General features: G+C 56.9%; 11 protein-coding genes across 11 annotated transcripts; 6 read left to right on the forward strand and 5 right to left on the reverse strand.

Moving 5' to 3' along the window:
- Positions 1-353: 353 nt before the first annotated feature.
- On the forward strand, positions 354-1,103 carry P884DRAFT_197371 (uncharacterized protein; the record flags this gene model as incomplete). The annotated part of the gene is made up of 1 exon (XM_069438053.1): positions 354-1,103. The coding sequence occupies one exon, from the start codon at positions 354-356 to the stop codon at positions 1,101-1,103; it is 750 nt and encodes a 249-aa protein (XP_069298912.1).
- A 482-nt stretch (positions 1,104-1,585) lies between these two features.
- On the reverse strand, positions 1,586-3,001 carry P884DRAFT_276615 (uncharacterized protein; the record flags this gene model as incomplete). Its single annotated transcript, XM_069442978.1, has 1 exon — positions 1,586-3,001. One exon carries the CDS (start codon positions 2,999-3,001, stop codon positions 1,586-1,588), a length of 1,416 nt encoding a protein of 471 aa, XP_069298913.1.
- Positions 3,002-6,086: 3,085 nt separating this feature from the next.
- Positions 6,087-7,388, reverse strand: P884DRAFT_268717 (uncharacterized protein; the record flags this gene model as incomplete). Its single annotated transcript, XM_069442221.1, has 1 exon — positions 6,087-7,388. One exon carries the CDS (start codon positions 7,386-7,388, stop codon positions 6,087-6,089), a length of 1,302 nt encoding a protein of 433 aa, XP_069298914.1.
- A 1,334-nt stretch (positions 7,389-8,722) lies between these two features.
- On the forward strand, positions 8,723-10,287 carry P884DRAFT_276617 (Inosine/uridine-preferring nucleoside hydrolase domain-containing protein; the record flags this gene model as incomplete). The annotated part of the gene is made up of 5 exons (XM_069442979.1): positions 8,723-8,762; positions 8,825-8,927; positions 9,000-9,166; positions 9,222-9,256; positions 9,319-10,287. The coding sequence occupies 5 exons, from the start codon at positions 8,723-8,725 to the stop codon at positions 10,285-10,287; spliced, it is 1,314 nt and encodes a 437-aa protein (XP_069298915.1).
- Positions 10,288-10,686: 399 nt separating this feature from the next.
- Positions 10,687-11,391, reverse strand: P884DRAFT_240842 (uncharacterized protein). The gene is made up of 3 exons (XM_069440196.1): positions 11,184-11,391; positions 11,023-11,099; positions 10,687-10,899 (listed from the first exon to the last, which is right to left on the reverse strand). Exons 1-3 carry the CDS (start codon positions 11,206-11,208, stop codon positions 10,708-10,710), a joined length of 294 nt encoding a protein of 97 aa, XP_069298916.1. The 5' UTR covers positions 11,209-11,391; the 3' UTR covers positions 10,687-10,707.
- A 1,407-nt stretch (positions 11,392-12,798) lies between these two features.
- Positions 12,799-13,837, forward strand: P884DRAFT_298686 (Pyruvate/Phosphoenolpyruvate kinase-like domain-containing protein; the record flags this gene model as incomplete). Its single annotated transcript, XM_069444624.1, has 4 exons — positions 12,799-12,973; positions 13,066-13,158; positions 13,216-13,241; positions 13,310-13,837. The coding sequence occupies 4 exons, from the start codon at positions 12,799-12,801 to the stop codon at positions 13,835-13,837; spliced, it is 822 nt and encodes a 273-aa protein (XP_069298917.1).
- Positions 13,838-15,149: 1,312 nt separating this feature from the next.
- On the forward strand, positions 15,150-16,483 carry P884DRAFT_196521 (HSP20-like chaperone; the record flags this gene model as incomplete). Its single annotated transcript, XM_069437987.1, has 3 exons — positions 15,150-15,264; positions 15,374-15,911; positions 16,162-16,483. 3 exons carry the CDS (start codon positions 15,150-15,152, stop codon positions 16,481-16,483), a joined length of 975 nt encoding a protein of 324 aa, XP_069298918.1.
- A 2,549-nt stretch (positions 16,484-19,032) lies between these two features.
- On the reverse strand, positions 19,033-20,589 carry P884DRAFT_298688 (uncharacterized protein; the record flags this gene model as incomplete). The annotated part of the gene is made up of 5 exons (XM_069444625.1): positions 19,033-19,513; positions 19,628-19,846; positions 19,990-20,268; positions 20,373-20,487; positions 20,553-20,589. 5 exons carry the CDS (start codon positions 20,587-20,589, stop codon positions 19,033-19,035), a joined length of 1,131 nt encoding a protein of 376 aa, XP_069298919.1.
- A 961-nt stretch (positions 20,590-21,550) lies between these two features.
- P884DRAFT_197400 (uncharacterized protein) lies at positions 21,551-22,882 on the reverse strand (the record flags this gene model as incomplete). The annotated part of the gene is made up of 1 exon (XM_069438056.1): positions 21,551-22,882. The coding sequence occupies one exon, from the start codon at positions 22,880-22,882 to the stop codon at positions 21,551-21,553; it is 1,332 nt and encodes a 443-aa protein (XP_069298920.1).
- A 784-nt stretch (positions 22,883-23,666) lies between these two features.
- Positions 23,667-25,487, forward strand: P884DRAFT_121378 (uncharacterized protein). Its single transcript, XM_069437150.1, has 3 exons — positions 23,667-24,000; positions 24,057-24,384; positions 24,447-25,487. The coding sequence occupies exons 1-3, from the start codon at positions 23,899-23,901 to the stop codon at positions 25,349-25,351; spliced, it is 1,335 nt and encodes a 444-aa protein (XP_069298921.1). The 5' UTR covers positions 23,667-23,898; the 3' UTR covers positions 25,352-25,487.
- P884DRAFT_121383 (uncharacterized protein) lies at positions 25,482-25,977 on the forward strand. Its single transcript, XM_069437151.1, has one exon. The coding sequence runs from the start codon at positions 25,623-25,625 to the stop codon at positions 25,935-25,937; it is 315 nt and encodes a 104-aa protein (XP_069298922.1). The 5' UTR covers positions 25,482-25,622; the 3' UTR covers positions 25,938-25,977.
- Positions 25,978-27,513: the final 1,536 nt, after the last annotated feature.

The following is a 27,513-nucleotide window of genomic DNA, read 5'->3' on the forward strand; positions in this document are numbered from 1 at the left end:
TACTTGTATGTACGTACGTCCGTACACTATAGGTACTACTGTACAGAGTAATTGCTGCAGGCAGCTCTCGAGCTTGCGTCGATAGAGGTTGCTTCTCGCGCCTACGCTTTCAGAGCATTTCAACCCGGAGTATAACATCAGAACAATTGATTGGCACCATAACCTTTGCATCCGACAACTTCTTTCTCATCCCGCAAGAGCGCAAAAATCGCCGTCTAAACAGCCGCAACATCTCAAATCACAAAGCTAGCAAGCCCAGCAGCCAACACCAAGTAACGTCCCCGGGCGACAAGACCGCCAGCAGCAGAAGCAGAAAACGAAAGAGAAAAGAAAAAGAGAAGCAAAAAAAAAACATGTCAGCCGAATCCGTACCCATCACCCCCGAGCGCTTCGCCGCTGCCCTCAAAGACCTCCCCCTCTCCTCGCTGCACCTCAAGGTCCACGAGCTCCGCAACAGCATCGCCCACCTGGATTACTCCAACGAGCAGCTGCGGCCTTTCGCCGAGGGCATCGCCCCCATGGCCACGACGGACGATCCCGGGACGCCCGCGGTGGGGACGCGGGGGGTGCCGGACCAGGACTGCGTCGACGCGATCCGCGAGAACGAGGTCGTCATCGAGCGCATGCAGGAGCGCATCCGGCTGGTCAGGGCGGAGGTCGAGAGCCGGGGGCTGGACTGGGACGAGTTTCAGAGCGGAGGAGGAGGAGGAGGAGGGGTGGAGGACGACATTGACTTGCCGAGAGCAGAAGGAGAGACGGACACGGAAGGGGATGGGAGCCCGCTGGTGAACGGCGCCGGCGTGAATGGCACCGCTGCCACAACAACAACAACAGCAGCAGCAGCAGCAGCAGCAGCAGCACCATCGACAACAACGACGGCCAATGGGGAGCCGAGACATCCAGCTTGGATGGACGGGACGTTTCAGACTGGGGTGATTCGGGATGGCGTTGTGCGGATGGATTCTGATCCTGCGAGGCAAGCACAGGCGCGGCAGGGCGGCTCGCTTACGGACGAGGAGGTGAGGAGGCGGGTGGAGGAGCAGATGAGAGGCCTGGGAGATGATGAGGATGACGACGACGGGGAGGGCGGGTTACATCTCTAGGTAAACAAATTGCGTTGATGGTACGGAGCTATGCCGAGGATCTGACCTTTTCCCTTGGTGAGTTCTTTGAAGGCGTTGCAACACGCGCCCCACTGCAATTTCACTCTGGTACCCAAGAGCAGCCAAAGACAACTGACACGACCTACTTTTTTTTTCTATTGATGATGACTGCGTGCGCCAACGCACCATGCCTCCCAGGTTGTACAATGAGATTTGCCAGCTCATGAGTAGCCTCGAGGGAACGAGGTAACTTACTAAGAAGAAACAGAGATATCATCCTTGATACTCTGATTCCAAGGAAAGAAAACCAATAAAGAAAAACAGCCCCCCGTTTTGTGTATGCTGCCGGTCCGAACGCCTTGCATGACCCAGAGACCAGCCCAACCCGAATGATGCAACCCGACACCAACATGCTACGCTAGACCCATGCTGCGACAGAGAAGTAAATATGGAAACAGGAAAGGAAAACACGAGTGACGACCCTAACGGGAGACTTCACCCAGGGCATTGCCCATGTTGAGGTCTTTTGAAGATAGTTCTGGTTGACTGTTTGGCTTCACCATATCTGGCTGCTTCGAAGCCGGATTGGTAGTTTCGCTTAAAGCTTGTGATGATCCGTTGTCACCGGCTTCCGAGGCGGCTTTGTTATCGTTCCCCGAACTTAGAATGGTGGGCAGCCTCGGCTTCTGGGCGGCGTGGCTCGATAACGAAGTGTTGCTGAGCGACTCGGGGCTCTTGGATACACACACCCCCTCGTCTTCGCTTTCCGAATCCAACTCAGGCGGCCGATGGGAAACACGTCGCTTTCTGCGACTTCGCCTCTCGGATTCGTCCTCGGATTCGTCATTCTCCGAGTCTGTAGTAGAAGAACCGCACGTTCTTGCCGTGCGCCCGCTTCTTGTCCTCGTAGCTGTCGAGACCCGGGATCGTGATTTCCTGAGAGACGGGTTTGGGCGCGGCTCGTCGTCCAACGGCGTCTCGCCCCTTCGTATTTTAGCCTCGACGGCCTTCTCGCCTACCAACCGTCCTAGCGAGCCTCCTTCCCGAACGGATACCGTCCTCCTGGATGATGCTGCGCTCGCCATGCTCGCGCTTCTCGTGACGGGCACTTTGCCCTCCATGACCTTGGCCGGCGGTGGTGGCTGGAGCATCCAGCGGAGCGCGTCCTTGTGTGCGGGCCTGCTGCTGACCACGGGTGGGTGGTAATCATTGACAGGCGGGTTTCGGGGGGCGGTGTAGAAGTTGTACCGGTCTTCGTCCGTTACCTGCTTCTCGAAGCCCAACTTGGACTCCATGTAGCGGCCGGCCGAAGAGCCGGCCTGCTTGATGGCGTCCATCAGTCTGTGTCCCGACCACGTAGACTCGTGTCCCCATAGCTCCTCGTCCTCCCGTTGATACCGTTTGAAATTCCAGTCGGCGCTTGTTGAGATAGATACCGTCTTGCTAAGGGTCGGACTTGCGGGATACTCTTCCGGCACCACCGTCTGGGTGCTTCCGATACCGGAAGCATTGGCCGGGCTGGTAGACGGTCTCGGGCTGGCAACCGAACCCATCTCGAACAGACTAACCACCACACTACTCCCGGTACCGATACTTGGCCGGCCATCCCGACTTGCCGCTGTTAGTCGCCGCTGACTAAGGCTCTTGCTGATCCCATCACTCCCTTTCCTCTTCTTCGGCAAGCTCGGTCCCATGCGAATCTCCTCGTCCCAATACGGGTTCGTGTGGAAAGGATCCGGTTGCCGGTACAGGTGTGGCTGGTCCAGCACGATGCGCTCCCTCATCTGCTTCTCCTTCTTCTGGCGTTGTCGAAGTTCATGTTCGGTGTGGAGTTGATTGCAGGGCGTGCAGGCTAGGAAGTAGAAGAGGGCGGACTGGATGGCGGCGGTGAACGACATGGCCGGTTCTTGTGGCCGTCAACCCCCCCCCTCTTCAGAGATTGGTACGGTTCGAAAGCCGTTACTGCTGTCCACCGCATGAATTGAGTCTCGCTATGCCGATTTCTCCCTTTCAGCGAACCGAGCCTGGGGCAGCGCAAAAGAAAGTGGGTGGGCCGTCAAGAGTCCGCAGTACCGCGGCGATGGTCATAGCAGGCGCGCGAGCTGGGAAGCAGATGTCGGTATCATATGCTCGGTATAAGGTAGAACTCTGACGTCGTTCGTTTTAAAGCCGGGAACACCAACTGGGAAGCAATGGGCGGATTTGGATCCTCCGTCGAAGCGGGGAAAGAAGGGCTGGTGCTCGGTGCCGACTAGGCTGTTAGGAGGTTACCAGAACTCGATCCTAAAATGCCCCAACCCCTCAGCAAAGCACGGATGCGCCCAACAAGACGCAGTGTTGCTGACGTGCGTGGCTTGTTGGCGGGGGAGCAAACGTGGAAGCGAAACAACGGGACAACTGAAATAGTCCTGTCATCCACTCGTATTCAAGGAAAGTAATGAAGGACACGAAACCGAGACCAAAGTATATGCAACGTAAGCCGAAACGGAAATATCGAAAGTGTTAAGGAGAGTTTGTTGTGTGCCCGTAGGAGTGTGAAAGGGCGCAGAAAGGGAAGGAACGGCTCAAAATGGGTCTGCAGCGCGAAAAGGTGGTGGCAATCGAACAAAGTCGGTCAATTGGGAGTCCTGTTGCTGGCATCGAGGAACCTGTGGGGTGGGAGATTAACAAAGTGCGAGACACGAGACGACGCCTCACTCTGCTAATCTCCAGAATCCAGGGGCGGGATGAGCAGAACAAGGGGAGATCCCCTCTCCTCAGGGCCCGCCCACCCTGCAGCGCTAAAACAGCCATCAGCATGGGAGAATTGGCGCCAACGCAGGGGTGCCGCGTTTCCCGCCTAATTGGGCAGGCGGCGGAAGGCCCACCCGTGGGACCGCTGCCCCAAGGTTTTCGAGAAAGGACCAGTCTAACGTTAACGTTAACTGATTCTGCAAGGCGAAAAGTGCTCGGCGCAAAAGCCACCGCGCTTGCTGAACGATTAGTTACTAGTAAAGTCGCGCGCAAGAGTTACACTAGGTCGAGAAGGGCAGGCGACGCAAAACAGGCCAAAGGCCAAATACGGCTTACATCTATGATCCCGTATACAGTCATGTAGTAGTATAAGACCATATCTGGATCACGCCAAGGAGTGCACACTCCAGGTCATACAAAAGTCCCACAGCCGAGCGCTCTGTATGGAAAGGCCACCTCGCCAAAGCTTGCGAATGCAACGGCAGGCCCAGCATCCTGGTTGCAACGTGTGTAGAGTGCAGCGAGGAAGCGCGGGGGAAGCCCCTTCTTCCGTGCCGCATACGCTGCAGTGGACTGCAGTCAATAACTACTACACGACAGGTATTCCCTACTGCGAGGTAGTTCACTGCCTCGACTGCCTGGGCAATAAAGGAGCCGTGCTATATAGTATTGTTCGCCTACGAAGTCGGGTACTTTATAGGTTTGCACCCGACGGATCTACATTACCACTGAGTGTACGGAGTAGGACAGGTACGGAGTAGTGATTGGTAGTATCAGAAAACCGGCAACACCTTCCTCCACATTCTAGTAACGCATGCATGTACTGTATGTTCCGCACTGTAAAGAGTGCCCTACAGGTAGTACAGCTCACGGCTTGCTGCGGCTCTAGATAGGTCGACCCAAAACCTCGACAAATTACGGAATAAGGACCCAGCAAATGCATGCGGCCGACACGCTCAAGTCCTTCGACAGCTCGGATTTGTCCTCGATGGTATATACCGGAAATGCCTCTCGTGCACTTTTTCCCCGCATTTACATACATACATACATACAAGTGGATTCGAATTGCTTGATAGAGATGATCGCACTTTTAGTTTGAAGATCGTGGTTGTTTTGAGAAGACGTGAAACAGCAGTTTTGCACTGGCTCATCACTGCAACCACCTTCCCGTCTCGTCCACTGTCTATGCCATCAATTATAGACTAGGGTGTTCGTTCTGCCGTAGCAACCACCAGGGTACTACTCAGCCAGGAATGCCCATTTTTTGACATGATGGCAAGCCATTCCGCTAGAGGACGGCGGCGAGCAGAAAATGATCCGGAACACTGCGTTGCCTCCAAATGTCGACCTAGCACAATACTGTACAGTTGTATACCCAAGTAAGGTGCATACCTCAGTGCCTACGAGCTAGCAACACCCCCTCCCCCTACCCCGGCCCCGGCGAACGTCGCTTCCCGCTTTGAGCGTTTCTGAAACCCAATCTGCTTGCCGGCGCTTTGCCTCTTGGGCCGAGGAATGCGTCAGTTACGCGTAGCGCTGGTGCGCCAGGTGGTAAGCAGGAATACTCTGCTTCGTACAGTTTCTGCCGGGCGTCCGCCCCCAACAAAGCGGGTCGGAGGTTGGTGGATTGATCCGATGTTGTTCTATGCTTGTTAGCAACTGACAAGCTCCTAGTTGGTATACATAGATTTGGACCCTGGCCAAACAATCAAGCAAATCTTTGCCCTAACTGAGATCATGTCCTGTTCAGACCAGTCCCCTTATTTTTTTCCTCCTTCCTTCGCTAATAAACCCTCAAAAGGGGGCGATTTCTGACTTCTGACTTCCCTTCCAGCTTAATCGGACCGCGCTGCGCCCCACCTCCCATGCAATCCTTCTCTTGTGCTTCCAGCAGCCAATTTTCGCCAGGGGAAATTGAGGTCAATCGATGGCAAAAGCGGAGAGAGGCCGGCACAACACATACAAGTGGGAAAAGGAAAAAAATAATAAAAAAAGAATAAAAACATGAACAGGAATAATCAAAGGCTCAACTCCCGAGGCATTTTCCGGTCGGTAATGTACATACACAAACTCCGTGCCTTGCCCATCAAAGAAAGCCAAGATTGCAACAGGTGATCAGGAAGGAGGTTGATGGGCCTGCCCGGGCGAGCAGCGAAACAGATGCGCGCAAGGGACATAGCGAGGGCGGTGGTGAGCCCTGCGGCCACAGCTGCGGCGGAAGCCGCTGCCGGTTTTGAAGATCTGCGGCGTTTAGACGTCCCACTCGTTCTCCTCCTCGACCTCGGGCTCGTTTGTGCTCAGAGCGGCAAAGGCCGACGGCTGAGAAATCACCTTGGTGGGTTTCTTGGGGGGGGCGCTGGCGCCGTTGCTCGTAGATGCAGGCTTAGCAGCGGGCTGCTTCTGAACGACGGTCGGTTCCGAGTCGACCAGGTTTTCGGTGGCAGCTTCCTTCTTCTTCTTGTTCGTCTTCTTGGTCGAAACCGTGTTCCAAGCCTCCTCATCACGGAGCATCTCCATCTGCTCCTCCTCCGACGGCAGAGTAGAGATCCAGCTGTCGGCCGGATTGCTCTTGGCGGGCCCGGTCTTGGCGGGGGACTCGTTCTTGGGGACGGAAACGTCGGTGTAGCTACCGGTGTCGAAAGTGTCCAGCGGCTGCACGGGAAGGAAACCCCCGTTGGTGGCATTGCTGCTGGGGCTGCCGTTGACGCCGTTGTTGGTCCAGGCAGACTGCTGGGCCTGCGCCATGAAGGTAGATCCGTCCTTGGCCGGCCGGCCCTCGGCAATGCGAGCCTGCCGTCTCTGAGCCTCCATATCGGCCTTCCTTTGCTTCTCCGCCTCCTCGCGGAGAGCCTTCGCGGCTTCGGCCTTCTGGCGGTTCTGACGCTGCTTCTTCGTCTCTGTCTTCTGGGGCTCCTTGGATTTCTTCTCTTTCTTGGGCTTTACCTTGTCCGTGTCGGTAAGGCGGAGAACGGAAGGGCCGGCAGCCTTGGGCTCCAGCATGTCGCTAACACCGCTAGCGTCGAGGGCCTTGATCTCCGGCGAAGGGGTCGAGGACTCGTCGTCGTCAGCATCCACACCAGCGGTGGACGAAGGGGCCGAGTCCTTGATTTGATCCGCCTTATCATCGATAATCTGGGCACGCGACTGCTTTACCGACTTCTGCCGCTTCTCGTCGTTCTTCTTGGGCGCATTGAGGGAGGTTCCCTGCTTGACGCTGGCCAGCTGACGGGCAAATTCGCGGTTATCGAGGCCATCGTCAGAGCTGTCATTGACCGGCTGCGGGGTGGCCGATGGCTTGGGCGTGCGTGCCTTCGGCTGTGATGTCTTGTTCGTATCCTCGGCATCCTTGCTGTGAGCCTCTCCTCTTTGGCGCTTGGCCTTCTCCTTTGGCTCCTTGCGGGCGTGGCTTTGTTTTTCTTCTAGCCGATGGCGCTGTGAGGCGCCGCGAACGGTATCGCGGCCCTTCTTCTGTCCAGGAATCCCGAATGCGACGATGTAAACGCATCCGATGACCACGGTCCATCCGACCAGGGTAGACAGTGAGGCGCCCATGGCCAATTGGAAGGGTGGGAGAAGACTGTAAGAACTTCTGAGAGAGTACGATGCGCGACCGGCCTCCGCGGGAAGAATGCGCGACGCGGCTGCCGACGACGACAGCGAGACGCGGTAAATCAACGGAAAAGATCGGGCCGCGAGCGAAAGCTCGGGTTGCGGGGTGATGAAAGGGACGATGGCAGATCAGGATCCTCCTCGATTGAACTAGCTGGTGGCACAACGCCCAGGGGGGAGGCTCCGAGCTTCGAATGGCGGCAGAGTGACGAAATCGAAATGGCCCTTTCCGCCTGTCGGTGAATGGTGCAAAGCACGGTTCTGTGCGCTGCCACAGCCGAGGGGAGGTAATGGCCGGGAGGGGGATGAAGAAAAGGGTGAAAGTGTTGATGCGAAAGTTCCTTGAACGATTCGGAGCCAATGCTTGCACCTTGGAGGTGAAAGGTGTTCAGAAGTTCGGTTCCTCTCTTGGCGTTCCCCATTCGCTAGCGCCAGCTCATCTCACGGAAAAGTTGCCGTGACAGGGGGTTGGAGGCACGTCAAGTTAAGCGAGACTTGGCGGCATGAGTTCACGTGATTTGGAGATACTTATCGCGTTACTGTGTGTATCTCGGAATGTGATGCAGCCGTGATGCGGCAGATGGCAGCAGATGGGAGAGGGATAAGTTGGGAACCTATGCCTGGCTCTAAAGAAGAAAGAAAAGACCAATGCAAACGAGTACCAAGGCAGTCCAGTCCGCAGCACGGGGCAGGAATGCATAGCTTCCCGTACCGCCTGCAATACACCCTTTCAGATGCTTATCATCGTGAAGACCAAGCAGCACGATCCAGATATGGGAGTTGAAAATGTCCAGAGAACCGTAGCGACGGATTGATGGCAATCGAACCCCATCCCCTCCAAGGCCGGGTTATCGACGGCATTGAGAGCCGCTGCCCGCAAGTACCTGCCGGTGTGGGTTTCTCAAAGCCGTCGGAAGACGGCGAATCCCCAGAAGAAGTCCTGATGAGGAAGGTAGGATGTGGGACTCAGGTCGCTAACTGCGCACAGGATTGGTTGTTGTTCTGTTTCAACTGACTTTGATTCCACATTGGTTGACACATTTCTATCCGTAGCAGTGCCAAAACTCCGGAAGAACCACCAAGTTTTGGAGGCAGTCGTCTACTAAAGAACTGGGACAGCAGTTGTTTGTTGTCTCATGATTCGAATTTTGAGAGAGCGAAACAGAGCAAAACAAGGCGTGTCCCCTCAAATTCCGTTGTCTTAACCACGCTTGAAACAACTGCCTTGTACTCTGTAAACTACCCCTCTCAGCCCCGCACTCCCATAAGTCTTCACCATGGCGCCCAAGAACCGCATCATTATCGATACTGATCCAGGTTTGTCCCGAGTTTACTGAGATGTTGTCGTCTTTCCGATCCGCCACTAATAACATACGTAGGCGTCGACGATGTCTTGGCCCTGCTGCTGGCCCTCAGCGCCTCTCCGGAGGAGCTCGAGGTTGCAATGATCTCGGTCACGTATGGCAACGTGCCGTTGCAGAGGTGCGACGCGGACTTGCTGATCCCCTGTACAAATACACCATGTAGCATCTTCGTCTAACACAGGTGCCGCAGCTGCCTCCGTAACGTCGTGGCCTTGTTCCACGTGCTCGAGAAGGAGATGGCCTGGCGCGAGTCGACAGGCAAGCCCACTTACGGCGCATTAAACGCCTACAAGCCCATCGTCGCTGTCGGCGCTGAGCATGCTCTCGAAGATGAGCAGCTTGTAGCCGACCACTTCCGTAAGGATGGCCTCGTTAATTGCTGGTCGCCACAGGAAACTGACAATGAAACAAGATGGTGCTGATGGCCTGCACGGCGTGCATGAGGCGGTAGGTCCACCATCATCATGACCGCCGATGCCTTCTCTTTGCGCACCTTCTAATGATCACAGCACCCTTACCTGTCGCCCGCCGACACCTGGAAGACCCTGTTCGAGGACGCGCCCAGTGACTCCAACGCCAATGCCGAGCCGCCCTCATACTCGAGGTTCTTCACCCCGAGCAAGAGGCCCGCTCACAAGGAGATACTACGGATCCTCAGGGAGGAGCCGGAGAATACCATCTCCATTGTGGCTATCGGCCCCCTTACCAACGTCGCCCTGGCGGCAGCGGAGGATCCCGAGACGTTCCTGCGGGTCAAGGAGCTCGTGGTGATGGGAGGCGCCGTGGGTGTCGAGGGCAACGTCAGCCCGTGCGCCGAGTTCAACTGCCTCGCCGACGCAGTCGCCGCTGCCCGCGTCTTCGCCCTGACCTCGCTCGTCCCCTCAGCGACCATGCCGCCCGCCATTCACGGAAAATCCGTTTTGCCCCCGTACCCGGCCAAGCTCTCCAAGCAACTGAAGCTGACCCTCTTCCCGCTCGACATCACCACCCCGCACGAGCTCAGGAAGCATGTCTTTAATGACAAGATCCAGCCTCTCAAGGAAGCCGGCAGCCCTCTGGCTCAGTGGACCGACACCTTCATGAACGGCACCTTCAACAAGATCGACTCGATTCTCGGCGACGGCCACGACGCGGGCTTGTCACTGCACGATCCCCTGTGCATCTGGTACATGCTGACCCACGACCACCCTTCATGGAAGACGGTGCCCAAGCCCGAGGACATCCGCATTGAGACGTGCGGACAGTGGACCAGGGGCATGCACGTCATCGACAGGCGAAAACGGGCCAAGCCCGCCGAGAAGAACGGAGCCGTGCAAACGCACCCGGAGGATCCTATGGATACCATGACCCTGGACGAGGTCCCCGGCGACACCATGGGCTGGCTGAGCGTGCGCAAGGGGAACAGGATCAACAGGATGCTCGAGTCGCCCGGACAGGACACATTTGCGGGGATCCTCCTTGATAAGGTTTTTGCGTAGAGAGTCATTACTTTGTAGCCAGGCCGGCCAGTCGATCGGTAGCATAGGTATGGTTTATTCAATCTGGGTATCTCAAGCCAGTGTAGAGAACCGGGGCCGTCCTCTTTCTGGGATGTTAGCAAACCAACTCGTTCTTCTTGCCAAAATAATACAAGTCAGGTCGTGCGGAAAACCATACCGCTCTAAGGCACCCACGCGAAACCCCAAAACGCCAATTGCGAAAACTCACTGCTCTCCATGGTGCCCAGACCGTAACACTGCCGCCCCTCCTGTCCCTCCGACCTACCATCTGCCTTCCGTCTGGCGCTGGAGCCGGACTTTGGGCCTATCTGGACACCACGCCCAACCAGCCGCTTTCCCTCCTCAGCTCCGCCTTCTTTTGCCCGCCCCTCTTATGACCCCCCCCCCCCTTTCCCGGGTCTAGTGCTTCGTCGTCCCAATGGCCGCGCCCTTGACCTCAGCCCAGTTGATACTCGCATCCAGCGCCTCGTCTACCAGGCCGACCACGCAGACATTCTCGCCCCGGACAATGTACAGACCCAGAGGAACCTCGGCCGACGGCTCGCCGTCCTCGGGACTGCGGATCACGCGCTCGACCGTGTTCTTCAGCACCTGCATTCGGGGACCCAAGGTTATTCTTTTCCGCTCTCGTGACAATGTTGCGCGGGGGGAACCTAGGTGTGTGGGGTGATGGTGATTGTGGTAGTGATGGGAGAGGATTGGGCGCATTCGTACCAGGTTGGTGGTGTGGTCGTGCGCTGCGAGGGTGCCGACGAGGTTGCGCCCGTCGGTGGTGATGATGCACACCTTTTCTGTCGGGCAGAAGCGGTATATTGGTCAGTATCAGCAGTATCGGCTAATGCGCGGGCCCGGGACTCTTTATCCGTATAACTTACTCTCGGTGTAGCTGTTAAGCGACATCGCGACGAAAACCAGATTCCACTGCGAGGCCGCGGCTCGACGGCAGAAAAAGGCAAACGAGTGGAAGAACCGTTTGTCTCTGTGTCAGGGCAAACTGGTTTTCCCCGCTACGGCAAGCCCGATCAACTTCGGTGACGGGTTCGAAAGCGAGCGTTGGGGGCTTCCAAATCGTTGACGACGTCGAATCCGAGCTTCAATTCATGGGTGTGAAGCAGATGGATGCATGTACCCTGGCCTTATCGGCTTATCGTGGGTGTGGGGCTGCTGTATCGCGTTACCGACGAGTGTTCAGCAGCACAGAGCCACGGAATATTCCTTACGGATTACTCCGTACTCTGTACCTTGGCTTGGTACAGAGTAGTTAATTGAATGTTTACTTATGCCAATATCGGGGCTACCCCTTACCCCGGGTTCATTGTCAAACTCAAAAACTACTTCTACACAGTAAGGAAGCCTCGACAGATGAAATCCGTCGAGTTTCTGGTAGGTCACGCAGCTAATCGACAATCTTCCACATCATGTCGAGGAGGCGTTAGGGCGGCGCTGTTCGGTCAATGCGCGTGCGGAGGGAGAGCTGGAACCAAAATCAGCATAGCGCAGACCTTGCAGAACAAAGATCCAATTAGCCTCCAAAAGTTCTGGACAACTTGCCAACACTGAGGGGAGTGCATAATGAACCAATTCTCATGCGCGAGTTGGAAACTTAGTGAGGGAACTCGACTTTTGTCAGCGAGACTTGATCACACGCTTTTGGCTGATCACTAGGCATTGTCTAATATGGTCAGGTATCTAGCAAAAGAGATGGCCAGAATCGGATAGAAGGTCGAGCTCACAACCTCGATGCGCTAGAAGTAGATACGTGTCGAGGACTTTCTATGAGCAGCCAGTCCGAAGCACTTTAGCCGCCAACGGGCACCGCGGAAGTCCCGGGGCCCGCGGCTGGCAACCTGGGAGCCAAGGCAGCGTGGCATGCACGCAGCCTGGGAACAACCAACAATCCGCCGTTGGAGTAGCCTGGAAACATGGAGGCAGGTCTGTGGTGACGAAGAGCAGCGAACATGTAGGGGGATATCCACAAGAACGGTGGGAATGGGTGAAAAAGTTGGGGAAGCCCACAACGAAGCTGCCATCCCCGGGCGTTGTTTCAGAGAGTCAGCACGGCGAACGAGGTACTTGGAAGGATCTTACATGAGGAAAGACCTTCGATCCCGGTTGCCATACGAATGTACCTTGGTATGTACTGTACAATTAGTACTCTATGTATGTATGCACATACAAACTTGGAAGGTGCCCACATACACCCAATTACATATCAGTGAGCCGGACCTGCCGGCTGCGGGGCATATGTCAGGTGGAATACTATCTAATCCGTACTTAGGTTGCACCGCGGAAGACGCTGGGAACACCAGAACCACGATGACAAAGTTCGTCTGACTGACCCTTCCCTCCATGATTCCCCCGATGATTCGCATACCGATTCGTCTGTTGAGCAGCACACCCCGCAACCGATTGGTCCCTCTCAATTGCCGGTTGTCGCTGGGACAGTCCCGATGGAATCTTGGCCAGCAGCGCCGTGCAATGTCTACCACCATGGAACCAGGCCTAAAGATGTTGCGATCCAACCGGCTGAGGCGGGTCTTCACCGAGGACCGGCGTCCGGCCATGGGTTTCTGGCAGATGCTGCCTGGTGCCAACATCTCCAGGATCTTGGCAAGATCAGGCGCTGACTGGGTCATGGTGGACTGCGAACATGGCAACATCGACGGTATGTAGACCACCAGACGCGGACCTTTCGAGCCACTGCTACGCATCCCCCGCTTTCTTTGTAAGCGAGCCTATAGTGACATATGTTCGCAGATGCCGCGATGCACGAGGCGGTTCCAGCCATCGCAGCCCTGGATGTATCACCAATCGTTCGCCTGCCGGGCACCGAATCGTGGATGGTGAAGCGTGAGCGCCCGGAACTGGTGCCATGTCCATCGTGAAAGGGTGCTGATACTGCCGCAGGGGCCTTGGATACGGGAGCACATGGTGTACGACAACCCGGCTTTCCCTCATTTACTTACGCCGTGACCTCGGGTTTGATTGACCGATCCAATAGATCTTGGTGCCACTCATCCGGACCGTCGAGGAGGTCAAGAGTGTCGTAGCGGCGGCCAAGTTTCCACCGGAAGGGCAGCGAGGATTCGGCTCCCCCTTCGTGCTGCAGAATTTCGAAGCAGGATTGAGCCTAACCGAATATCTGCAGCAAGCAAACGACAACCTTTTGACAATGGTGCAGATCGAGACCCAGGAAGCGCTGGACTCGGTCGAAGAAATAGCGCCTTTAGTAGATGTGGTGTTCATCGGGCCGTACGACCTTGGAAACAATATTGGTCATCCTATCCTAGGCGGCAAGATGGACCCCGAACTGCACGGCGCCATCGCGAGGGTCTTGAAGGCAGCCGTGGCAGCTGGCAAGAAGTGCGGCATCTATTGCATTTCGGGGGCTCAAGCGAAGCAGTATGCGGACATGGGGTTTCACATGATCAGCGTGGCGACTGATTACTCGACCCTGGGTGAAGCAATGGTGGAACGTCTTACCATCGCTCGGGGCCAAGCAGAGGAAGAGAAGGGCGGTTCATATTAGGGGCCTGAGCTATTCTCGTACGAATGGTTGGGCGGGCAGTGGCTGTGGCCGCGCAGATATGGCTTGTCTCTGTTTAGCGCGAGGGAGCAATTGCCAATCACCGTGATGCAACGCGACATCTTAAGAAGGCCCCGAGGGATTTTAATACTAATACGGCCGGCCGACGACAGCCGGACCAGCGAGAATACGATAGCCGCCATTAGGGCATCATGATTTCTCGACGGAGTCCATCTTGGCCATGACTTCCTCGGCCGTGAAGCGGTGCATCAACTTGACAGCTTTCGAGGCCAGCCTTGGGTCTTCCTCGGGTGAGCTGGCTTTGCTGATGTGTATCTAGGTTCACCGCTCGTTGAGCACGATGAAGAGGGGACGGAAGATAGAGAGGAGTCGCCCAGAGACAGGCGGCGTCGGGTCAGCAGGGACTTACTACTGGAACGTCAAAATCATATAGATCCCGCCAATTCTTGGATTCCGCTTTGACAATGTCAATCTCTTGAAAATCAAAAGGTCGTCGATCCCACACATCGGATAGGACCGATCTTGCTCGAGTGCAGAGCCCACAAGTGGGACGGGTGAACAAGGTAATCCGGCATGAATGGAGGAGTCTACTCGTGGCGCGCATGACTAGCTTAACGACTCGTTCGGATTGAGGAGAGACGGAAAGCACGGCGTGTTGAGTCAAAAATATCGGACGTCGTCGCTGTCGAAAACACGGATGAGGCAATCACCTCAACTTATTATCTCCAGGTTTCTCCCGAATTAGGTGCGCACGATGACAGAGAAATTACCAGTAACAAACCCGCCTCTCTTCCATACGGTAGCCAGGCCTCGCCGGGCTAGCGCAAGCCGGGCCAGACCCCCTAACCGCGCGCGCACTGGCTAACGTTACTCCGCAGAGCGGTATGCATGTACAGAGGAGTACGGGATGAGCCGTACAGTGCATTCTTACGGATTTCCCTGGACCTGCTCGGTACGTGTTCCTTACCGCTCATCCTGCAAAGGTCAGCCCGGTCAAGTATGTATGTTACCCCTCCCCCACCTTCCATGTTAGGCCCAGCAAGCATCGTGCACTACACTATTTTTTTGGCGGAAAGCTTCCATTGACTTCGAGACAGCTTCCATACGGCGGGCAACCTGGAAACCTTGTCCGAACATATGTTTTGTATGCCCGTCCTCCCGCCCCGATTTTCCTGCTCTTAAGCACTGGTTTGCGTCAGAGTCGTCCGAGTCACGCACGATTAACGGATTCGCTGCCTGATCGGGATTGAGAATTAAAGCCCAGCCAAGAGAACAAGACAGAAAGAAGAGAGCGATGGCGCAGGAAAAGCTCCGCTGCGTGCATAGTGGTTGCGGCAAGGAGTACACAGACCCGGACGAGGTCTGCCGCTACCACCCCGGCCCGCCTGTTTTCCACGAGGGCCAGAAAGGTACGCAGTGTGCAATTTTGGACTCGGCTCGCCGCGTCCCTCCGGGTCGGGCTGCAAGCCAGCTCGTCCCTGTCACTGCCAAGCTGACCACGAGTTCTTCCGGGTCCAGGGTGGAAGTGTTGCAAGCCGCGCGTCCTCACTTTTGAGGAGTTCATGGCCATCGAGCCCTGCACCGAGGGCAAGCACAGCACCACGGATCTGCCGCCCCAGATCGAGAAGAAGGAAGCCGATCCGGCGGCGCTCCAGGACGCCACGAACCTCCCTCCGCCCCCGCCGCGTGCGCCAGTGACGGCGCCTCAGCACATCCCCACCCCTCCGCCCCCGCCCCCGGAATCCGAGGAGGACGATGATACGGTGGAAATTCCTGACGGACGCGTGTGCAGGCGCAGGGCTTGCGGCGCCATCTACAAGAAGGGATCCAGCAGGGAAGGGGAGAAGTGCGTCCACCACCCCGGCGTTCCCATCTTCCACGAGGGCAGCAAGGGTTACAGCTGCTGCAAGCGTCGTGTGCTGGAGTTCGACCAGTTCATGAAGATCGAGGGCTGCAAGACCAAGGACCGGCATCTGTTCGTCGGGAGCGGGAAGAAAGACGCCGCAGCCAAGGCTCCCGCGGGCCCTGATGGCGAAGAGCTCCTGGAGACGGTCAGGTGAGTCGGTCTGGGTTTCTTTTTTCTTTTCTTACCGTGCTTGGCAGTCTTGTTGGGCGGATGTGTGTCGGCGGCCAAGGGGCGAGAGACAGCCAAGGGACAGCCAAGGCTGGCTGTGCCTGCACATGCCCAAAGACTGGGGAATGACTGGCGGAACATGCTTTTGACCGCCGTCGGAATCACACGGCTCCCCCCCCCCCCCTGCGGAATGGTACGGAAGATGTGCTCATATCTTCATGATCTCTTACAGGAACGACTTTTACCAAACCGCAACATCGGTGATCGCGTCCTTCTTCCTCAAGAAGATCGACAAGGACGCGGCCAAGGTGGAGTTCCAGGAACGGAAGCTGGTGCTGGACCTGCCGACCACGGATTCCCCGGTACCCAAGCGATACAAGGCCGAGGTGCCGTTGTACGGCTCCGTAGATCCCTCCAAATCCACTTTCAAAGTCTTGGGCACCAAGCTCGAGGTATCGCTCGCGAAGGCCGACGGCGCCTCTTGGCCGGTCCTTCGCAGCGACGATCGCCCAACGGGTGAGATTTTGCAAGTTGGGCGGGCCGGAAGGGTCTAGACCCACCGCTCACCTCTCCCACCCCTCTTATTAAGGAACAAGGAAATGAGAGGTAGATGGAAACATGCACACGATTTCACCTGCTTCTCCTTCTTCCCTGTTTTCACGGCACGACGTGAGGTTCCATTCTCAAGACGACGACAAGGGCGCGCCAAGGGGTGGCTCGCGGAAAGATTCAAGCTTTGAATCCCCGCGCCAAAGCTGAAGAAGTTGGCTCTTGGAAGTGATGAATCTGGGACCGCGCCTTATTGAGGCCGCGGGACCTGATAAAGGAGAGTGGAACCGACCGGGAGGGAACACCGAAAACGAGAACTGGGACAAGCCTGGTGAACTGCGCCAGGCATTGGGCAGCAAGCAAATGCCGTTATGCACCAGAGCTTAAAGGTCCTTTACTGCGTTTTTCCTGGCGCGTACTGTACCCATTTTCGGCTCTGGGTCAAGGACACGCGGCGTGCGTGCTGGGTCGTCTCGACCTCCCCTGGCTGTCTCAGCCCAGCTTTCTGTCCATCCGAGATGGATTACCCGTCCCATCTACCGTTATTCATCCGTCTGACTCACGAGGTTCCATAGAGGATAGACTGCACTTGTACACGATTATACTATCGCCATCGGAAATGCCGTCAGTCGCTTGTTTTTTTTTCTCTCTCGGGTTCCTCTTCACCTGCCAAGCCTCACCCCCAGTGCGCCTTGATCAGCCACTACTCCCGAACTGCCAAACATTTACCAAAGTACCACATAACTACATCGAGCAACCAGCGAGCCAGAACCACGTTTCCCCCCACGTGCTCAACACCGTTCAGCATCTGTACATACATATTTACATGCTCCCACATGGTGTTCCCGAGAATGCCAGCCATCCTCCAAGCGAGAGATTCTGCGATCAGTCGGCAGGCACCGCTACATCACATCCGTATGGGGAATAGCCTCACCTCTCTCACAGCCATTTCCAGCCAAGGTGGTCTCCGGGAAGTGAACGAACCCTTGTCCCTCTGGTGTCGTTGGGCTAGCTCGGAATGTAACCCAATGGGTCCAGGACTTTTTGTTATCAGTGGCGAATCGGGTGCCGCTGCCCAACACTTGGGAAACTAACCCAAGATCTCCCGAGATCGACGCCACGGCTCGCCACGCGGGAGCGCAACCCTGCGAGGCGCAGTGAGCTAATTCCACAACGCTATCACTACATACAGCGTGCACCATGTCCGGAGGACACTTCAATATGAGGTAACAAGTAGTAAAAAAGTGTACACTTGCTTGCAGCGTACCTGGCGAGACCCGCAATGTAGTGTTTCTTTGTGGGACTAATGAAGCGAGCGGTGATATGGATAGTTAGTGAAACGTTACTCGGTCTGTACATACGTAGTACAGTACGGACGTACAGGACGCGAGGACGGCTGAGCTTCGAAACCAACCACCACCATCCGTCTTCCGTCCCGGTTTGTTGTTGTTGCATATCACATGCAGCCGCAGAGTCCCTCAACCGCTCTCCCCTGTGGGGTTACACTGCGTATTGTCCTGTACGTATGTACTGTAGATAATCCGTCCGTACAAACAAACTCTGCCACACACTACTCTTCCGTGTGCGTGCGCCATGCCGACTCCTCGTGGCGTCCGGACAAACACGGAATGATGACATGCGTGATCGAAGGGGGGAAGAGGGAAAGGGGGGGACCCTTAGGGGGCCGTGGTTGGTCTTGCAAAGCAGGGAGGCTGTTTATTGGCCGATCAACCCCAAAATTAAGGGGGTGAAAAGCACCACTTGAAGTGAGAGAAGAAGAAGAACAAGACAGAAGATGGAAAGTGAGACACCTGTTGCGCAGGAGAGTGTTTGTCAGACCAAAGTACGGATGTGCTGCCTCAGAAGCAACCGAGCGAGACAACCCACATGGCCTGGCGCCCCCGTCAAAGATACACTAACACCACTCGGCGTGTGTTTTGCAATGGCTGTGTTCCGATACACGGCGTGAATTGGCACCAGACCACCACGCCATGCGAGGCGAGCGTTCATCCAGGGCCAGACCAGCCGTGTGGCCGCAGCAGGTCCGTGTCTGGCGCTGTGTCAGATGCAATGTTGTGCACTAGAGCGTCCATGTATGTACGGATTACATATATGCATCCATACCTGGAGATGTCATCTAGAAGTGTCATGATTTCGACAAAGTTGTATGTTGCAAAAGTGTACGAATGATGATCATTGACCATGTTTTGGGTCTCAAAAACAAAGTGCGGTCGAGGAATAAAAATAGAAAACAAAAAGGAGAGGAAAACAAAAAAAGTTGCCTCCCGCCCTTTGAAACCCGAAAGCCAACTCCGGCTGATGCAATAGACCCCTCCCCCTCCCCGTCCCCCCATCTCCCGGTCCTGCTCAACCCTTACCGTACCATACCATCCGTCTATGCCAGGAGTATCGTATCGCCCCAACCAGTAAATGAAAATGGCATGAGTAAACAGATCCAGCCCTGGGAATCCTAGTGCATGTCCATGTCCCAAACACCCCAAGAGACGAGAAACCAAAGATGCCACAAGCGTTAAGAGTTAAGGAAAAGCCTCCATCATACCGGAGAATCCCCGTGCCCCGGGCCCTTCCCAGGTGGCGGAGGAGCGATCCTTACAACAGGGGACCTCGGCCCGGGGGTCCCGCTCCTCGAGGTTGGAGCAGAATCAGCCAGCCCGCCCGCCGCCGAGGCGCCCAGGCCGGGGTTGCTGTAACACCCGCCACCGCCGCCGCGCGCCCAGCTGGTGTAGTTGCCATTTCCGTCTCCGTTTCCGTCTCCCTTGCCGTTGTCTTTGCAGCCGTCGATGTCGGTGTCCCCGGCGAGGGCCATGGCTTTCTTGAAAGCGATCATGACGTGGCCGTCGTCGCCCTGGCCGACGACGACCGCGCGTTCGGGCTCCAGCCGGCCCGGGTCTTCGGCGAACCTCAAGATGGGCGCGCCGCTCGCGGTGAATCCGACAAAATGGGCCGGGATCCCCGCGGTAGCGGGGGTGGCGACCTCTTTCCTCTCATCGTTATCGTCGGCACGGAGGGTCAGCCTGGATGTCTCAAGTCAGCTCTCTGCGCGCCTCATCCTAACCCTCAACTTGGCCCTGTCTCAGCGGCCCTGCGTAGGGTAGAGGCTGTGTCCCGTCCCGCGGCTGGAGACTTACTCTCTGCTCATGGGTAGACCCCCGCTGCCACTATTATCACCACACACACCAGCCAACTCCAGCCGGGCGACGGAGCTGCTGGCCGACGCAGACATGGCCCGCCTCCTGCCTCGGCTCATTGACCGAGCGCGCTTGACGCGCTTGTGCACGGCGCCATGGACGGCGTGGCCGATGCCTGCTACTACGAGAACGGGCGTGCCGAGGGCCAGGGCCCATGGTCTGGAGGAAAGCGGATGCCACATGTTGGTTAGCAAGCGACGGAGGAGTGGAACAGTGGCCGCATGCCTTGAATGCGGAGAGAGGGGCAGCACACGGCTGAACGGGGGGGAAGTAGAAGGGGACCAAAAAAAAAAATAACGTACGGGTGTTTGTTCCCGCGCAAGCTGTTGAATATGGCGAGCATGATGCCTACTATGGCAATGAGGGAACCGACCTGCATCATGGTCCAGGTGGACCAGTACAGCGGCATGAGGTCTTCGCCGTCACAGAACTGCAGCGCCATGAGGGCATACACCTCCATGACGACAGCCACAACAGACACGGCGGCATAGAAGCCGCAGATGATCATGCATTTCCTCATCCTGTTTCTGTACTGGCGTGTGCCGGGCTCGAGACCCAGAACTCGGACTTTCTCGAGGTCGCTACACGCACAAGGTAAGAGAAAGAACGAGGGAGAGAGACATGTCAGCTTCCAGTGCAGGCACGTAGTCCAAGACGATAGAAGACCGTCGATGGAGAGACCAACCCGCTGTATTTCCATGAAGATAGGAATAGCATAACGACGACTAGGACAAAGAGAAACCAATATATGAAGTCGAACGACCTCCGGTCCAGGTGAGAAGCGAAGCTGGCATAGTGGGCTAGCAGCAACGTCAGTCAATCGATCTCCTCGCCTGGGTCCAGACGGCATAGCTCTGTTGCTTACCACACTGGACCGGGTCAATGGGGTCCCCTCTGGCCATTCTAGGCTGAAGGCAAGGGAAAGTGTAGAAGGGCGGAACAGGAATTGGAAAATGAGCGAGATGGATGTCTGGGCTGAAAAGCAGGATGGCCAGGAAGAGTGGGTTGACCGTGCTTGACCGTGCTTGACCGTGCTTGATCAGCTTGAAATTTCCCCTCGTGGAGTTGGGAATCTTTGTCTTCGACGGGTGGCTTTACTTGGTAAGACCGGGGGACGGATATCGTCCGAAGTATATATGGTAGGGCATGACGACTATTGTGTGACATGGGAAGGACTGTAAGGGAAGGGAAGAGGTGGCTATAGGGTACAGGTGAACTATCTGCATCAGCAGGGTGCCTGCATCTCCCTGGTGCAGCAAACCCCGGAGCCGCTCTTGAACAAAATACCCTGGTCTGCGGGTGCTGATGGGGTCGTGAATAGCGGAGCGCTGACTGAAAGACCACCAGACATGGCTTCGTTGTAGCAACGGAAAAAGCTAGTTACCAAAGGTGTGACGGGCGTCTTTTGGCGAGAGGAAAAACTCCACTTGGGCATCGTGACCGTAATCTTAGGACGGAAATCATGAAACAACGGCAGAAGAGAGCCTTGCACAGTAAATTGACTGGGGAGGTCGTTTGAATCCCATCTCGGGCGGTTTGGCATGGACAGGGAAGATTGCCATTTTCGCTCCATAACGCTTGGCAGCGACGGCGAGTGCGGCAGCGCTGTGTAGGCGCCCCACAGCTGATCATTGGCGGCGCCAGGGGGCAGGGGAGTCGTTGGGCCAAGAGTGGCCGGGCTCCGAGAGGTTGACGATCCGAGTTTTCGAAACCGCCTGTCGGTGCAGCGCGCCAAGCCGTTGGTGTCTCCCGACGTGTAAGTATTAACAATCAACCGCCTGGTGCCCCCCGGTCACCGTCATCAGCGTCAGCCGCAGTCTTCTTTCACCCCCTCCACGTTGATTGCGCCCAGGCGGCCGGAACCTAGTTCATGCCCGGCATGAGATCCACCGCGTCCAAAATCATCGACCTGCTGAGTATGTATTCCCGAAGCCACATGAACTCCTCCCCCTCTTCCTCGCCATAGCGGTGCTCTTCCGAGAAACCAAAGGAGCAGGCGATCTTGTCGAGGGCGGCGCGCTCCTCCTCGTAGAGCCACCGGTGGCGGAGAGGTGTGCCCAATGCCCAGGTCACTCGCTTCATCTGGTCATTCGCCGTGAAGTGGGCGACCATACCAATAGTGGCAGTAAACCCCACGTAGCAGATGGCGCCGGCGAATGCGAAACCGGTCGCGATCTTGGGTTCGAGCGAGTGCTGCAACTGGGCCAGTTGGGTAGCGGCATAGTAGATGGCAACGGGTGTGCCGGCGGCTGCCAGCCCAGGCACGAATCCCTTCTTAATGAGCTTGGACCGCAAGAAGGCCTTTGCCGAGTAGGTGTTCTCCAGGATGCCGATCGCAGCCGCCAGGTCCTTGGCCTCGATTGCGGCGTCAAGAGCAGCCTCGGCCACCGCAGGGTCGACTGCGTTCTCTGCCTTGTTCGGGTTGCGCTCGACATATTGGACGGAGCCAGAGACCAGCTTGGGCGTGGGCTTGCTTGCATAGAGACGAAGGATCTGCGGCAGGCTCTGTGGCTTGCCAAGACGGGCCTGGAGCTTGACGTACTCGGCGAGAATTGTGCGGGTGATGACGACTGTCGGGCGGGTGACAATGGTGTAGGCGGCTTCCGAGACCTTGTCGACAACGTCCTGCGACCGTTGCGAGGGGGTCCTCGGCGGCCGTGCCGCATCCCCGGCCTGGGGAGCTAGGCCATCCAGACCCAGCAGCTGCGAGGCTGGTCCCCGGGTCTCGGCGGCGGCGTCTTCTGACCGACGCTCTGCAGCAGCTGGCGGCGGCCTCACATCAATCTGGGCAATCGCTCGCAGCGCCGTCAAGGTAGTCTCCTCCGAGGGGATGCCGGAGGAACTCATGAATGCCCTGACGACGCGGTCCACGGCCGAAGCAACCGCTGCGGCGTCTGGGCCGGGAGGATGGTAGGTTGCCGATGCGCCCGCCTTGCCAAAGCGGCTGTGTGAAACGTCAGCACCTTGTGATGCCTGTGATCGCTTCGCTTTTGGGCACGGTTGTGAGGTTGTGAACGCGCGGCTAAAGGCGGATGAGCTGAGGACTGCCCAGTTTTCCCTGGTTGAGCGTCTGCCCGTGTGCAGCGCCATTGAAGTGCGGCTGCCCACTCGTATCCATTGCGGCTTGTTGAGCACCGACTCGCAAGCCTGGCAAATCAGCAGCCCCGAGCCGGGCGGGTATGGTCGACGTAACATGGTCGGCGACCGTGAAGACCGTATATTAGAGTGCGAAGAAAAGAAAAAACCGGTTTGCTTCAGATGGCTGCTACTGCACTCGTAGTTGCCATTGAAAAAAAAAAAAAAGTCAAATCAGACCCCGAGGGGATATGCGCACAGTTGACAAGAAAGAAAGGAGAGAAGAATAAGAACCTCGGCGATTTGATTGAATTGGCGGCAGTCGGGCGGATGGTGAGATGCTGAACATGCCGTTGGTGCAAGATGGGAAGGATGTAATGAGGACTCGTCGTGATGTTCAACAAAGACCCAGCCGTGAACTCGAACGCGCTGCGGTGCAAGTGCGATGGTGGAGATCCTTGTCGAAACCGAACCGGGGGAAGTCGCCCGCCTCAATTGAACGGAAGCCGCGTTTGGTTGCATGCACTGGGGTAATTCATCAAACCACTCAGCAACTCGCGCGTTGCGGTAGTTACAGGCTACGGATTATACACATCGGCATACCGCATGAAGTACGAATTACAGTTTGCAGAGCGAATGATTTACAGAATACTGTACAAATTAGTTATTTAGCACATACCAGCGCCACAAGTTAAGTACGGATCCGTATTCCTTACATACCTATACAGCAGTGCTTCAGGTACTTACGTATTACGCTGTACTCCTTATACTACAGTAAGTATGTACTGTATGTATCTATCTACAAGATAGAGACGAGTGGCAGCGCGTTTCTTCTTGGCGCCAAGGCACATGCCTAGAGAAGGTGACGCAGGCGCTCAAAAGGCACCTTCAACACTATTCCATACATACCTACTCTTTGGCATCTCAGAAAGATCACGGGCTTCTTGCTCTTTTCTCCATCCTCGCTAGCCAACCCTGAGTTTGTGCTGCCGCTATATTGTTACACGTCGACACCTCAAACTTGGAATCTCAACTTTCCATTTCCTCACTCGTTCATCCGCTTCCCGAGCCCAAACTCGCACCATCATCGCTCGGATCCATCATCGATCGGATCGTAGCCCCAGAGACACTCCGCGATGCCTCCGCCTCCCCCGCCACCGCCGCCGCCGCCCCCGGGGGGTGGTGTACCAGCTCCCCCCCCTCCGCCCCCCCCATCGGTGGCCTCCTCGCCTGCTAGAGTCCGTTGACTTGCCCTCCTTTTCCGGCGAGTGCTTCTCTGCTAACTCGTCCACAGGGAGCACTGCTTGCAGATATCCACAAGGGGAAAGCGCTGAGAAAGACCGTCACGAATGACCGTTCCGCACCGCAAGTAGGGGGGAAAATCGTGTCAGGCGGCAGTCCGGGCCCGTCGCCCCTCGGCGCTCCCCCAGTTCCGGGGGCGCCCAAGGCACCGGGAGGCCTCGCCCCTCCCGTTCCGGGACTTCGAGCCAGAAGCAACAGTGATCAAGGCGATCGAGCACAACCACCAAGTTCGGGATCGGATGGACCTCCGCAACTAGCCGGCTTGTTTGTCGGTGGTATGCCAAAATTGCGCAAGACAGGAGGAGGTGTCGACACAGGGGGTGAGAGAAGCCACCGAGACTCTTTGCAACGGCACCGTCGCCATAGCTAACTTTGACTTCAGCGAGCAGAGATGCTTCCTACCTATCAGACTCGGAGACCCTTCCGCGATCTGCCCCGAAGCCGCCCGCAGCTCCCGCCCCACCTATTCCCGGCAGACCATCGCCTTCGGGAGCAAGCAGTTCCCCAAGCACGCCGAAGAAAGCCCCGCCCCTTCCGGTCGGCAAAAAACCGCCGCCACCCCCTCCGGGCTTGCGGAAGCCATCTTCCACCGCACCCTCGACTGCGCCTCCGCCGCCGCCGGCTCCCGCGGCTGCTCCGCGACCGCCGCCGGCTCCAGCCCGTTCGCAGCCACCACCCCCTCCGCCGTCGGCGTCAACAAGCAGCATTTCCCAGAGCATTGCCGCGCAAGCAGCCATTCGCGCTGCGTCCAGTGTCGCACCGCCTCCAGCGGCAGCACCGCCAGCACCACCTCGCCCAGCACCTTCGAGCTCCCCTCCTCCAGCGCCGGCCCCACCGCCTCCGCCCTCCTCCGCGCCGGCCCCACCACCACCACCTCCTCCTCTTCCTCCTCCGTCTTCCTCTGCCCCTGCAGCACCACCACCGCCTCCTCCTTCCTCTGCCCCGGCACCGCCGCCGCCGCCGCCTCCCCCGCCCTCGGCAGCGCCCGCCCCTCCTTCGTCCCTCTCTCACTCGGCCTCGAACGCGCCGGGGCGTGCGTCCACGTACTCGATGCTGGACCCAAGCAACTTCACTCTCACGCCCAACGGCGGCGGTGGCGGCAAAACGCCAAGTCCCGGCCGCGGCCCGTCGCCCTCGCCAGGCGGCGAGCGGTATATCGTGCAGGACTCGCGGTGGCGGTTCCATGGCGAGGAGCACTTCCCGAAGCCGAGACCATTTGTCGGCGGGCCGCGAAGGTACCGCGCCGGGAGGGGAAGCAGTGTACCGTTGGATTTGAGCGCTCTGTGACGGGGGTCAGGCGAGATTGCGCCTCGTTTGGAATGGAAGGAAGAGGGGAGCGGCAGAGAGGGAAGAATTGGAAGACTGGACTGAAGGATGTGAGAATACCGGGATTTATGTGAGAGGGTCTGCGAGGAACTACGACCATCGGACATCAAGAGACTGGGTGACGAGGATGAAGTTGAGTATAGCAGTGGACTTGGTAGCTGCCGTTTAGGAGATATAGATTAGGGGAGTTGGTACATGTGGTTTGCTGAAACCGCTGACGGATTGTGCGGCCATGCAAAGTCTGAGACTCTCTCTCTCTCTCTCTCTCTCTCTCTCTCTCTCTCTCTCTCTCTCTCGTTATTTCTCAGTTCACGGCAGCCTCCAGGCAGGTAGTTTGTTTTGTACGAAACGTTGTTTTGTTTCTATGGTGTTATCAACCCTCGACCTGGCCTTCTCTCCCATGTTTGCTCGAAAGAATCTGCGGGTCCCGAGGACACTAGGCAGCATGGAAACGGACAACTCAACGGACAGCGAAAAGCGCCGAGTATACTGTTATCAGATGCCGCTTACGTCGAAGAGACGGGGTGTGGGAGGTAGTGTAATATAGAAGGTTTGGTTCTTCTTGGGGACGGTTTGGCCGAGTTTGATAGCTTGAAGAGCTCACGTCTAAAACAAGCTTCCGAAGTTCACGGGCGGCTCAGAGAAGAGAATTTGGTGAATTTCGAGGCTGGGTATTCTGAATCAGATTGGCTGTCCTCTTCCTGGTCCTCCGGGTCCTCCGGGTCCTCCAAACGGGAACGCGCTCGCCTTTTTTTTTTTTTTTTTTTTAGCACCCACGTTCCGCCTCAGATCCCTTTTTCGAGTGGTAGCTCCCGCGTGATGGTTAAGAACACAAAGAACATGGGTTGATAATGCAGTTACGACCAGACGACAAAGCCCAAGGACAAACAGACAGGCAATGGAAACGAGATGAAAAGGTAGCCTGGGTATATATAATGTATAGGTATTCGTGGCCTCAAGTCGGCGACAGCAGGGGCGGATAAGTCGCTCCTACCACTCTTTGCAGCGGGCGGTGTGAGAGAAGCAAAAATCAAGATAGCGAACGGGCGACCATTGTGGTCGACGAATGGAAGCGTTAGGGGGATGGAGGGAGGGGAAACACTTGGTGCCACTAAAGTGAGGTCAATCTGTGCCACCGGACCGCATCTCGCTTGTTCGACGCGGGTCCTCAAAAATGCCGGTTCCCGCACCGAGCGAGTCGGGGGGGAGGAGGAAGGCTAGTTGAAACTGCCGGCCTTCTTTATGGTCGGCATGCCTCCACTAGGACAGGCTCTGTGCGGGACTCGTCTTAGTTTTGAGTTGAACATCGGGAGTCGCCGCCTCAAGGGACATAACAAAAGCCGGGTGTCTGCGATGGGTCGCTCACATGGAAGCGGTTGCTCAGCCTTATTATGAGGTTTGGTTCGGACTCGAGTCCGTCTCTTGACCTTCGCCCGCGTTCGTGGGGGGAGGATTAGGCCGGGGAGGTGTCCTGGGCCTTGTGTAGAATGGGGGCCTCGGATCTTCTTGGGGCGGCTGCTGTGTTCCCCCCTCCTGCGACAAGACCAAGTCCCCGTCTCTCCAGATGCCGATCGAGGCGCTGTTCAGATTCATGTTTGGGCAAGTCGGCGAGGTTGGACAAGCGGCGAGGGCCTGCAAGGAATCTTTTGGGAAGAAAAAGCGGCAAGAGAGCCAAAGATGTGATGGATACTCGGATGGATCGCGATATTCAAAACCATCCCGAGGCAAGTTGAGTCCTTCCCTGAATGCCCGGCTCCTTATATGGATCAACCCTCGCGCGATCACGGCCGAAGACGGCCAACGCGGCGTCAAACCCAAGCGGGGTTGACACCAGAGCAGTCTAGCGGCAGCAGTCCACATGGCCGGTCGTGTTTCCAGTCGAGAGTTGCCGGCACCCAAAGGCCGCGAATGTGCATTAGGACGGAGCGGTCTCATTGGGCAGACCGGCGTCGCGACAGCGTTCCGAGGGCTGCAGGAGGTGTGGGAGACGGAAGCTTTATATGGATAGGACGGCCCGAGGAATCGAGGAGCCGCAAAGTTCAGGGACTTTGCCATGCCCGCGGGCTGGAGAACGCGGGGTATCCCTCCTCTTCTTCCTTTCTCTCTCTCTCTTCCCCCCCCCC

The sequence above is a fragment of the Thermothelomyces heterothallicus genome (genome assembly GCF_042370625.1).
Source record: "Thermothelomyces heterothallicus CBS 202.75 unplaced genomic scaffold P884_scaffold_7, whole genome shotgun sequence".
In the NCBI taxonomy this organism is placed as follows: domain Eukaryota; kingdom Fungi; phylum Ascomycota; class Sordariomycetes; order Sordariales; family Chaetomiaceae; genus Thermothelomyces; species Thermothelomyces heterothallicus.

Coding starts and splice junctions, on each gene's coding strand:
- P884DRAFT_240842 (XM_069440196.1), bottom strand. CDS start 11,208: ATGTCGCTTAACAGCTACACCGAGA. Junction 11,100..11,183: donor GCTTAACAGCTACACCGAGA/GTAAGTTATACG, acceptor TCTGCCCGACAG/AAAAGGTGTGCATCATCACC. Junction 10,900..11,022: donor ACGACCACACCACCAACCTG/GTACGAATGCGC, acceptor CCCCGAATGCAG/GTGCTGAAGAACACGGTCGA.
- P884DRAFT_121378 (XM_069437150.1), top strand. CDS start 23,899: ATGCCTCCGCCTCCCCCGCCACCGCCGCCGCCGCCCCCGGGGGGTGGT. Junction 24,001..24,056: donor TGGCCTCCTCGCCTGCTAGA/GTCCGTTGACTT, acceptor ACTCGTCCACAG/GGAGCACTGCTTGCAGATAT. Junction 24,385..24,446: donor AGGAGGTGTCGACACAGGGG/GTGAGAGAAGCC, acceptor CTTTGACTTCAG/CGAGCAGAGATGCTTCCTAC.
- P884DRAFT_121383 (XM_069437151.1), top strand. CDS start 25,623: ATGCAAAGTCTGAGACTCTCTCTCTCTCTCTCTCTCTCTCTCTCTCTC.